This window comes from Danio aesculapii, chromosome 13 (genome assembly GCF_903798145.1).
Source record: "Danio aesculapii chromosome 13, fDanAes4.1, whole genome shotgun sequence".
NCBI classification, from domain to species: Eukaryota; Metazoa; Chordata; class Actinopteri; order Cypriniformes; family Danionidae; genus Danio; species Danio aesculapii.
The window spans coordinates 13,628,061-13,641,144 of NC_079447.1; the positions used below are offsets into that span (position 1 = coordinate 13,628,061).

The 13,084-nt window shown below is 38.1% G+C and overlaps 1 protein-coding gene across 1 annotated transcript in view; it reads left to right on the forward strand.

The window, feature by feature from the left end:
• The window catches only part of zgc:171482 (zinc finger protein), a 193,498-nt gene that overhangs the window by 138,142 nt on the left and 42,272 nt on the right, over nucleotides 1-13,084 (forward strand). Inside the window, exon 6 of the mRNA XM_056471557.1 lies at nucleotides 2,055-2,151. Within this exon, the coding sequence (XP_056327532.1) occupies nucleotides 2,055-2,151 (97 nt within the window). The remainder of the gene's footprint in view (nucleotides 1-2,054; nucleotides 2,152-13,084) is intronic.

The window sequence follows — 13,084 nt, forward strand, 5'->3', positions numbered from 1 at the left end:
CCAAAATGCAATGTCTGTCTGACGTTGGACACTGACATCGGTCTGACGTTGGACACTAATGTTGGGTTCTGACGTCAACCTGATTTTCACTTCCACCCAAAATGCGACATCCCCACAACGTTGGAGTGCAATGTCAATCTGATATCATATTGATGTCCTGTGCCTGCTGGGATTTTTCGCCTAGATGCAGCATGTTTCAGCATCTCGACTTTTTAGGGTTCTGCATTCTTTATTTATTTCTTTATTTATTTTTAAATATTTTATTTAAAGTTTTTTACATTTTAAAGAACAAACCCCAAATCCCTCCTATGCCAGCAAATAATAATAAATAAACATATGTGAAATGTAAATACATATGCACATGTACATCCACAACTGTACAGATACTTAGTCACATTCCTCCATGAGTAATCTATACCTCCACATATCCACAAGTCTAATCAAACATCTGTATATGTACATTTCATATACAGCATATATACATATGTGCATATATACATCATTAATACAAATGACGAGAGAAGAAAAAAGAAAGAGGAAAAGAGTTTTAAAAAATGAATAAATAAATAAAAAAATATCAGCACTTTATTTTGACTAATAAACATGAAGAAGTTCTCGGTTGTGACTGGAAGGGCATTCGCTGCTTAAAACATATGCTGGAATAGTTGGTGGTTCATTCTGCTGTGGCGACCTCTGATAAATCAGAGACTAAGCCGAAGGAAAATTAACGAATGAATGCAAGAGTTTAGACAAACAGTCAGTGAATAAATGACTGATTTCAAGCAAGTCTTGCAGGGGGCGGGAACTTCTAGAGAGCATTTGATTGGTCAATTTATGTATATACTGTATGTGTGTGCTTGTGTGTGCGTGCATGCATGTGTGTACAGTATGTGTGACCCATTTTTGGAAATTGAGATTTATTAATCACATGAAAGCTAAATAAACACATTTTCATCACTGTCTAGTTTATTAAATCAGGACATTGAGCCAAAATACTATTCAAAATCTGGAATCTGATGGTTAAAAAAATTGCATTTAATGTTGTCTAAATTAATCATTGTTCTTAGCAATGCATATTACTAATCAAACATTTATTTTTTCTATATATTTACATTAGGAAATTTACTAAATATCTTCATGGAACATGATCTTTATTTCATATTCTAATGATTTCTGCCATAAAATAAACAAATATTGCCAAAAACCCACCTGTTCAACTTAAGACATACCCACACACATTTAAGCATCAATGTTTAAACCATCAGTTATCACCATAGGCTTGTATATAAGTAAATGTTAAAAGCTAATTTCCCTATGGAGAAAATGACTCCAGTTTTACCAAGCCTCAATTCTCACTCACATGCAATCCTTTCACCTGACCTGAGAACAGTTTCTGTTTTCAGAGCTCTTGTTGTGAGTGTGGCAGTGGTATAATACACAGGGTGTGAAAAGCCTATTTTGGAGCAGATCGAGGAACAGACAACACTGCCATCAAAAATAACTCTGCAGATGTCTGAGAGTGATATTGCCCAGAAAGAGCGCACATGGCCTCTCCACATGTTCTGTTCTACAGTACGTCTCTCCAAATCACATTCTTCAAATCCATCTATTTTTGGTCCGTCGCTGTTCGTATTTGTGGTACCACCTGCAAAGCCTTTAATTAGCTCACATCTGCTTCCCTCCCTCCCCTCCGCTCTAAAAGACCATCACGAAGCAGAACCCCCAAATCAAAAGGCCATCAGGACTAAAACAGGCTGCAACCGCTAATACGTCTGATTCTGATAAGGCTGCAAGTAAGACATGTTAGGAGCGAGAATTTTCTGACACGCTGAAAATAAAGCCTTCAAACAAAACCAACAAGGAATTAAATATAGATTTCTATGCTCTTTGCCAGCCACGGCAATCTCAAAAACAAAAAGCAATCAATAATGCTCAAAAGAGAATGAGAAATGGGACAAAACAATTTGAAGAGCATTTCTGTAGGGACATGTTTCCGTTTTGCTTTCAAATGAAAATGTTTTTTTATTTATTTGTTTTTTATTTTTGTGTTGCAGGCCTGCGCCGGAGTTACTCGTGCAGTGTTTGTAACATGGTCCTCAACTCTATCGAGCAGTATCACGCACATCTCCAGGGCTCCAAACACCAAAACAAGTGAGTGTGAATGTTCTGTTATAAACTCTTATCCCTGTCCTTTGTTATTTTAGGTTTATAGTGTACTTTAATTATACTGTATGCATACATTAAAGGTGCAGTAGGAGATCTCCCAAAATGCTAACCGATTAGCATAATATCTTTGAAATACAGTCCCACCCCTGCCGTCCAAAGCCAGGCCTCCTGATATTATGAGCGTGAACATTAAAGATGACAGAGACCCACTAGATCATGTCATTCAGCAGTTGGAATACTTTAAAGTACTTTATGATACCACAATTCTGAACAAAAGCTGTATTATATCTAGCATGTTTTCAGTTGTGTAGCTGCAAAACTTATCATAATGTGCAGTATTTCAATCATGCAAGGATCACTGGTTTCACTCTCTCACATTCTTTGTCCTAAAGCAACTACTGTATGCTTAGAGCTTGTCCAGCGGCGTGCAGGAATTACACTTATTACTAAGCCATACTTGCATGCTATTTCAGACCGAATATTTAAAGTAGCATGGTAAACAATATAGGGAGCATGTCACAGGTCGTCATTGTTCAAAAATGAACCAATGTGAAAATAAAACCAACTTCACCTCAGTAAAGCAGGCCAGGTGGAATAGCGCTATTTATTGATGTTATGTTGTTAAAGTAAATAAAAATCTACATTATTAATGCTGTAAAAAGAAACGTTACATTATGAAACTGAAAATAGTCAAGGGAGAAAGAGTGTGGAACAAATTTTAGTGAAGAAGAATGGCTTCTGGCATGTTTTTCAACGGTGCCACAATATCAAACCATGCAAAATGTTTAATTCTTTTACAGAACTTATTTAACACCAGTTCTAATAACACCACTTTAACACCTGTCTAAATAAGATATTTCCTAAAGTTTCTCAATGTTGTTTTAAGTGCAAAACCAATATTGTTACTGTAATGCATATATTCTGGGACTGTGACATGATTCTGGCCCAATCCCAATTCTACCCCTTAGCCCTTCCACTTACCCCTCGTTTTGCACATTCCCGTGAAGGGGTAAGGGTGTCCCATTCTCTTTAGCTTGAAGGCATAGGGCTAAGGGGAAGGGGTAGATACACCTTCGAACGAAGATTTTTCAGGGCCACACTCGAAACCAAGGGGTACGAAAATTTCCCAGAAAACACCAGCCACAGCTGCACCCGGAAGTAAGGAGATGCACAAATTAGTATTTTTTTGTCATTATTACGAATTTTTACAACAAACAAGCATATGTTTTAATATATTCATAACCGTGTCCGTGTTTTACCATCAGGCTTTTTAAAAAAAACAAAAAAATAAAAACCGCTAAATTTCGCCATCTATAATCCCTAATAATAACTCCTGTAAAGCAGTCCCACAACATTCTGACACTCGATGATGCTCGAATATCCTGTTAGAAAAGTCTAGTGGCTGGGAATTAGCTTTTTAAAGTGTCTGGTATAGCGTTAATGTTGTTTTGGTGTGTTTTCATAGATGAATATGGCCATGGTGTAAATGCACAGTACATTACGATCTTATTGCCACATTAGATCATTATGATAACATAATATATGCCTTCGGTGATTTCCTGAAGATAAATACAAAAAACAGCACAACTGGAATAACTACAGCAGTCACCATCATCTGATCTCATATGAAGCAAGAGCTCATGATGACATGATGACGTGTGCAGGTGTTGTGGTGGTGTTCCAATTCTTAGGGGTAAATTTTGGCCCTTAAAACCGAGTGTTAAGGGGAAGGGGTACAAAAATAGAATTGGTATTGGGCCTAAGACATACTGGAAAGAAATCCACAAATTAGTTCAGAAGATTATAGGTAAACCTTTTGCCCTATCTCTAGCTATTTATCTTCTCAGTTGTAAGACTTCTCTACACCTTAGTCATGGAATAGAATCAGTGATGCACTTTTGTACAAATCTAGCTAGAAAATGTATTTTTTTTTTGCTGTGGTCCTCTCCTAACATTTCTTTGGTCAATATGTGGATAAATCAGATTGCCATTTTCTTACCCTTAGACTTATAACTTGCGACAGAAATCTGATGATTTCTGTCATATCTGGAATCTTCTATGGGTATTTGGAGAATGTATCTTCAAAGACTTTTTTTATGTAAAGAATAAATTTTTTTTATTTAATTTTATTTAAATTTATAATTTTCTTTGTTAATTTTACCCTTCACCAAAGACTGTAATTACTAGCCGATGGACGATTGTATAATAGTTGGCTATATTATTGTATATGATGACATAAGACACCTATTCTGTCATTGTAAATATTTAAATAAATGTTTTAAAAAAAAAAAGAAAATAGTCACATCAATCTTTTGCCGGAAGATTTAAGTGGCTGAACAACACTTCTGTGCATATAACCCATTCGTAAAAATAAAACCTACATAAGCTTTGCGTGACTTAAAGAGTTTTAAAACATAACATTACCTGTCTAAAAAAAATACTTCAGCCATGGTGTCATCCTTCCTCCAGCGTGCAAAAGTAACTCCAATATTGATTCAGGATTTTAACAAGTTTTGATTCAGCATCTGATTTTACTACTGTCACTCTCTCTCTCTCTCTCTCTCTCTCGTGTGCACACGCAAAGATCTGCGTGAACGGCTACAGTTGTACAAGTCTACATTTGCTCAAAGACAATAGGCCCGACAACATTTAATTGGATGAACATTTTTTTGTTGTATCCCTTATCCAGAATATTAAAACACATATAAATACATTTATCATTTACTTTTACAATTTACTTTAATCATTACTATGGGAATGTGAAGATACTTTCAACGAGCACACCAAAAAATTTTCCTGAAGACAATCACCTACTGCACCTTTAACAGCTCTGCTTGGTTGTGATTTAAAGTCCTTTACAAAAAAAAAAACGTCCTGTTTCATAACTGATGTTCATCAATATGATCTTTAAAGTCTTTCATCCTCCCTTTAGAAATCTTTGTTGTCATCTTTCAAGGCTAGGATCAGCTTACCGTCCCTATTTGTTATGCATAACCTGACTGATTCTGTCCTCAAAGGGAGCGTCAGTGGTCTCAGTTATCACAGTCGCTCAGTTCTGCTGCCTCCTGTTGGGTTCAATAGATATCACTGTGATACTGCCGGAACTTTCCACATTGTACAGTCAAATCATGTAGTTACATGTGCTGCTGACTGATGGGATATCGGCGATTAAAGCACTCTGAAATAAGGCTGCATTATTAAAGCATCAGTTTCTCAGTTTTTCTTTAAACTCCTGATAAAAACGACACAAATCCCTGTGCTGTTTCTCACAATAGGAAAAGTCATAAAAATCTCCCTGCACATCTTGTTCAATAACCATAACTCTCATTATTTACAGAAAATCTTCCTCATCTGTTTTAAAATTAAAAAGGTTGAATATCAGTGATCTGAAATATAATTGGAGATTTCATTTGAGAGTTACATCAGGGCGCTTTTGTGGCCAATACTGATTTCACCATTTTCCTCACATTAATGGTCGTTTGTGTGCTTGTTAATGGCCCACTTACCATGCCAATTAGAATCACATGACTAGAACCCGAGTGGGTTATATTGGTGCTGTGATCCAGATGGGAGTGAAGTTTTAGGGGAGGTGAGCGTGATGTAAGCCTTGCTCCCCCTGCCATCAAGAAGTGCACTGATGATTGATGCTGGGGCTGTGGTCTTTAGGGCCTTGTATTCCTTGCTGGAGATTTTGGTTTAAATCCTGGTTAGAGCAGGTAAGTAAATCCATAGGGGTTACACTGGTGCTGTGCCTGGTATAGGTGTGAGGTTTGGGGGGGTGGGGGTGAGTTTTGTAGCCCAGCTAGAACAAATTTTGCAAGCAACCTTTACTCCCCTGATTTGTGATCCTATGTTTCCTTGTTAGTGTACCCACATGGTACCCACAGTAATTCTTCATAAGGGGAAGGGTAGATAACACCTATGATTATATACTCTGGCCCTGTCCCATTTAACAGTAAGTTTAAAGTAGGCAAGCTAGTAGGAGTAAAAAGTGAACCTGGAGGTGATACATTGGTGCCATGACCCGGATTTGAGTTGGGTTTAGGGGGATGATTGTGAAAGATGGGAGCTGTTTAAAAAAGGCTCACTCCCCTGGCATCAAGGGGTGCACTAATAATTTATGCTAGGCAATCCTGCTTAGAGCAGGTAAGTAAATCCATAGGGGTTACACTGGTGCTGTGACTGGTATAGGTGTGAGGTTTAGAGACGGTGAGTTTTGTAGCCTAGCTAGTACAAATTTTGCAAGCAACATTTACTCCCCTGGCCTGTGATCCTATGTTTCCTTGTACGTGTACCCACTTGGTACCCACACTGGTTCTTGGTGAGGGGAAGGGTAGATGACACCCATGAGTTTATATTCTGGCTGTGTCCAATTTAGAAGTGTAAAACAGGTAAACTAGTAGGAGTTTAGAGTGAAGCTGGAGGGGATACATTGGTGTGATGACCTGGATTTGAGTTGGGTTTAGGGGGATGATTGTGAAAGATTGGAGCTGTTTGAGAAAGCCTCACTCCCTTGGGATCAAAAGGTGCACTGGTAATTAATGCTAGGGCCTATGAACTTGAGGTCCTTATTATTGCTCCTGGTTTCCTTGTTGGAGATGTCAGTTTCAATCCTGCTTAAAACAGGTAAGTATATCCATAGAGGATACACTGGTGCTGTGACTGGTATAGGTGTGAGGTTTGGGGGGGGGGGGGGGGGGGGGGGGGTGAGTTTTGTAGCCCAGCTAGTACTAAATTTGCAACTTTACTCCTATGGTCTGCGATCCTATGTTTCCTTGTTAGTGTACGCACTTGGTACGCACATTGGTTTTTGGTGAAGGGATGGGTAGATAACACCTATTATTTAATACTTGGGCTGTGTCCCATTTAGCAGTAAGTTTAAAGTAGGCAAGCTAGTATGAGTAAAGGGTGAAGCTGGACGGGTTATGTTGGTGGCATGACTCGGATTTGAGTTGGGTTTAGGGGAATGATTGTAAAAGATGGCAGCTGTTTAAAAAAGCCTCACTCCCCTGGCATCAAGAGGTGCACTGGTAATTAATGCTAGGATCTATGGACTTGAGGGTCCTTGTTATTTCATCTGCTTCCCTTGCTGGAGATGTCCATTTTTATCCTGCTCAGAGCAGAAAAGTAAATCCATGGGGGTTACACTGATGCCATGACACAAAATAGGTGTGCGCTTAAGAGGGCTGAGTTTTGCTATCCAGGTAGCAGGAGTTTTGCATGCACACTTCAATTTTCTATGAGACAAACAATTGATTATGGGCTGCTGCCATAAATGTCTTTATTAGTGTACCCTATTTACTAAGTGTGTCATAGCTACAGCTTGTAGCTCAATGACGTACTAGATCATGTCCAATACATAGTTATTAAATTAACCATTACATTGTGTGTTATTAATGTCTACACCTATCCCAACCTTAACCCAACCTTCACACTCTACACATACCCTAACCCTAAACCCAATCATCACAGCAGCATGAGTGTTATGGGACCTGATCATGAATTTACATGCTGGTTCTTGTTTGGGGTGGGGGTGGCTAGATATAATTGATGGGCTTATAAGGGTCGGTGTCCCAGTTAGGCATGAGTACAAATTAGGCCAGATAGTATGAGCTGTGAATGTGATGCTGGAGGGTTTACATTGGTGCCATGACCCAGACGGAGTGGTGTATTGGGGGATGAGTGTAAAGGAGGCCTGCTACTTTAGTTGGACTTAGGGTTCATGTATATGCATTTCAATTCAATTCAATTCACCTTTATTTGTATAGCGCTTTTACAATGTAGATTGTGTCAAAGCAACTTCACATAGAAGATTAAAGTAAATTGAAACAGTAACAGGTCAGTTTTTAGAGTTTAAGTTCAGTTTAGCTCAGTTCAGTGTGGTTTAATATTCATTACTGAGAGTCCAAACACTGAAGAGCAAATCCATCGATGTGCAGCTCTACAGATCCTGAACTATGCAAGCCAGTGGCGACAGCGGCGAGGAAAAAACTTTACCAATTGACGAAGTGAAGAATTAAAAAACCTTGAGAGAAACAAGGCTCAGTTGGGCAGGACCATTTCTCTTCTGGCCAAACGTCTTGTGCATAGCTGCAGTCTAGGCGCGGGAGGCCGAAGAAGCTGGATGTCAGCAAGACTCATCTGTCCCTGGAGCGTCACAGGAATCAGTCTCATGCTCTCCACTCCTCCATGACCACCACAGCAGCCTATCCCAACCTTCATGCTGGTTCAAAATCTTTATTGAAGCAAGACAAGTACAGCTGATGAGGTTTTCCTGGTCTTAAGTTTCGGTTGGGAGTGAGGTTATTAAGAGGTGTGGAAGTAAACTTCACTACACTAGATCCAAGAGGCACAATAATGACTGACACTTGCTGCTGTAGTCATTAATGTCCTTGTAAAGTGCACATGCTTCCCTTGCTGGAAATGTTGGTTGGAATCCAAAAAAAAGGTCTGGGACCTGAATGGAAGTAGGGTTTAGGAGTGAGTTTTAGAGGCCAGCTAGTAAAATCTGTGCAAGCAACCCTCACTATCTCCCTTTCCTTGCCAGAGATGTGGGTTGCAATTCTGTTTGGGAGTAGAACTGGCTGGGAGTGAAGTTTAGAAGTGAATTCAAGAATACAATAGGGGTTACGTTGATCCTGTGACCCTGATGCATATTCATGTTAGTATACCCACCTCCCTTGTGGTTTCACTATTCAAAATTTGTACATCAACTATAATACAGTTGACTTTTTACTGTTAACTATTAAGTAAGACTCCTTGTCAGCCAGATTCAAGCAATTGTTTGCTCTATAAGCCTGGACCAGCAGGAAACTTCATGCAAGACGAAACTGGTTATTTTAAGCAAGTTTGCATAACACAATGTTTTCTGTTGAGAGTAAGGTGGGTAAACATTGCCACCTGCGAGCACTTAGACACAATTATAGTCACTTCTTGTTTCCGTCTGGCAGAGCCCTCTGCGCATCAAGCAGCGGTGTTTAGTTGATCTGTACCCCGTTTGTCTCCAAATCCACAAAACAGCCATTCGGAAACATGCCCATCGGCCACATAATGAAATAAAAATGATTTAGAGCCAGAAAGTTTAGAGAGGGGGGTGAGGGGTAATGGGTAGGTGGCAGAGCTCCCATTGTTTGTCCAATCAGACAAGCATTTGACAGAAATGAACCCGCCTTCATAAGAGAAACTGTCAGGTTAGACCCCGTGGTGAAGGTGTAACTTTATCGGCATCTGGCCCGTTTCTGCGAGCTACGTGAGTCGACTACAACTGCTTCCAACAGCCCCTAATTGCTCTTCACAATAAACCAATTGATTAACATGCCAACAGAGCCGGGGTTGGGCAGGAGGACTCCAGCTGAAACCCAAATCACTACTATCTTACAATCATTAATTGTAATTAGTGCTACATCCTCTCTTACGAGGAATCACTGACAGCCAGGAAGAGTATTGATTAAAGAGGATGTTTCCCTATCTTGTCGCTGCAGCAGGTCTCTGCGTATTCTGATTAAGCGGAGGACAAGTTCATGTATGGGTCTGTTTTGCATTGAGACAGCAAAAAGGAGAGCCTTTGTTTGGTCTTATAACCGCCCTGCAGAACATCAGTGTTCAGGATGCTGCCGGGGGAGGACAGCATTTCCGAACACAAGCAGCTTCCAGCTACATACATATTAACTTTCTTTGTTAAAATGTCCCGCTTTTGTCAACAGTTAACATGCTTTGGCAAACTGCATTATGCACTGAATACAAACCTAGCCAAATGAAGACTGTTCAACTAATGTAAAATTAACTACTGTAGTCTAGCAAACTATGAATGTAAAGCAGGCTGCTTATGGAAAATTCACTCTCAAGATGTAGAAAATGTAGAATTATGATATACCACTGGAATACCTCCTTCTGATCTTATTGGAGTATAAATTTACAAGAAAATACCATTTACGTTGTTCTACTACTCTAACTTCATTCATTCATTTTCCTTCAGCATAGTGCCTTGTTTATCAGGGGTCGCCACAGCAGAATGAACTGCCAACTATTCCGGCATATGTTTTAAGCAGCGGATGCCATTACAGTCGAAACCCTGTACTGGAAAACACCCATACACTTTCGCATTCACAAATACTCATACAATATGGCCAATTTAGTTTATTCAATTCATCTATAGCGCATGTCTTTGGACTGTGGGGGAAACTGGAGCACCCAGAGGAAATCCATGCAAACACGGGGAGAAGATGCAAACTCCATCCAGAAACGCCACCTGGCCCTGCTGGGAACCAGCAACCTTCTTGCTGTGAGGCGAACCACTGAGCCACCGTGCTCTTACTCTATAAGTTTTTCCATTTAATTTAACATTCGGTATTTTATGGTAAATTTCTGTAAATTAACATCTGTTATTTTATGGTAACTTTCTGTAATTTAACATCTGTTATTCTATGGTAAATTCCTGTAATTTAACGTCTGTTATTTTATGGTAAATTCCTGTAATTTAACGTCCGTTATTTTATGGTAAATTTCTGTAATTTAACACCCGTTATTTTATGGTAAATTTCTGTAATTTAACGTCCGTTATATTATGTTAAATTTCTGTAATTTAACATCCGTTAGTTTATGGTAAATTTCTGTTATTTACCATCCGTTATTTTATGGTAAATTTCAGTAATTTAACATCCGTTATTTTATGGTCAATTTCTGTTATTTAACATCCATTATTATATGGTAAATTTCTGTAATTTAATATCCATTATTTTTTGGTAAATTTCTGTTATTTAACATCCGTTATTTTATGGTAAATTTCTGTTATTTAACATCCGTTATTTTATGGTAAATTTCTGTTATTTAACATCCATTATTTTATGGTAAATTTCTGTAATTTAACGTCCATTTTTTATGGTACATTTCTGTAATTTAACCTGCCTTTAATTTAAAAAACACAAAATTCATGAAGTGGCGAAAGCATCGTGGCACAGAGCATCCGATGTGTGACCCCCTTTACGGTGGTCTTGCTGCGTACAGTTACAACCCTTTTTGCATCCTTTCATTCCCGTCAATTCACACTGCTAGCGTTCAAAGATTTATGTTGATTTGGCAAGCTGAATATATTCTGTATTGTACAATGGTCTACAGACAATGAGGACACAGAACACAAGGCGCTGTATAAAAAAAACAAACAAACAAAAAAAACGCATGTCTAATTGCACTAAAAAATCCACGAAACTGCGAGTGCGTGAAACGTGAACCACATAGCGAGAGACTACGGTTTATACAAACGTTTGGCTTTTTTGTAAGTCTTATGGTTGGCAAAACTGAAAATGTCAAAAGATATAACTCAATCAATATTAGCTTGTATATATCTATGTCAAATTTGCTACTGCACTAGCATGCTAACATTAGAAAACAAACAGTAATTGTGCCTTGTGATATTAACAAAGCTATTTTACTTTTAGTGGTTCAAAGCTGTCTATTCAACAACACCCATTCCTGTCAAATTTTACTTCAAATATTGATTACTCTATATCATATCTTATGAGTAGGCCCACACGGAATCTGCGCACACAGAATTCAGCAGATTTTCTGCAGATTTTTACCAAAATTAGCAAAAAAACATCCGCAGATTCCGTCTGGCCCTACTTATGAGTAGGCCCACACGGAATCTGCGTGTGCAAAATTCTCTAGATTTATGCAGATTTTTAGCCCATCATTGATTCTGTTTATTTTCTAGTGTAAATGTGTATAAATTTTAATTTATTCAGTTTTTAAACCAATTTCATTAGTATTCTTGACTAATATGAACATGTTCATATGATTTATTTACAGTACAGTTTGTAAAGTAATATTTTCTGTCTTTTAGTAGATATATTATATGAGAGACTTGCTTTCTTTATCAAATAAAGTGGATCTAATTGGATTTGCATTGTAAACATTCAATAAAAGCAAAAAAGGTATTACTTTTTATTTCATATATTAAGGTTTTAGTTACGATATTCCCAAAATAATTCCGCATAAATCCGCAGATTTTTAACACAATTCTGTGGAGAAATAGCAAAAAATGTCCACAGATTCTGTCTGGCCTTATGAGTACAGTATATATATATATATATATATATATATATATATATATATATATATATATATATATATATATATATATATATATATATATATATATAAACATACAGAGATATTTATAAGGACATAATTTTAACACGATTTATTGAAGTGAATGCTTTTGGACTCTTTTGTTTGTTTGTTTGTTTTTGTGTAGTGATTGATGATAATGTCATTAAAACAACAATTATGATTATTATTATTGTAGATGATAATATCACACACCCCTATTTGTCACTACACTGTGGTGGATGCGATCAGATTAGCATCCATTGCATATAAAAATTACAAAGGATATCCACTGCCCTTCAGATTGAGGACACACATAGTACATTGAGAAACACACACACACACTGAACATCACAGGGGCCCGTTTTCATGCTGAGAAACTCGCTCACTGACTCACATACACATTCATCAGAAGGACACCAGGGGCCCGGCCCTCTCATGTTGAGATCCAGACACACGCTCTAATCAGAGGAGCTCCAGGGGCCCGTCCCCCTCCCTCTGATACCCAGCAGATGGGAAAAAGGGGTGTAATATCTGCCAGGTTGGTTTCACCATGCAGGACAGCGGCCAGAAAATACCTGATTTCATTTTAAACTGCCAGCTTGCTGGAACATATTGTTTCAAAAGGAGAGAGCAGCCCAGAATATTAGCATACAGTACAGCCTGAACTATTTCGCTGTTTTGGTAAAGTGCATTGGTTTTTAAATAGGGATAGTTAACCCCAAAATGTCATCTTCTACTTTTAAATATATGTCTTTTTAATATTTGCATGCTTTTGTTTCTTAGCAGGAAACACAACATATTATTCTGCTGA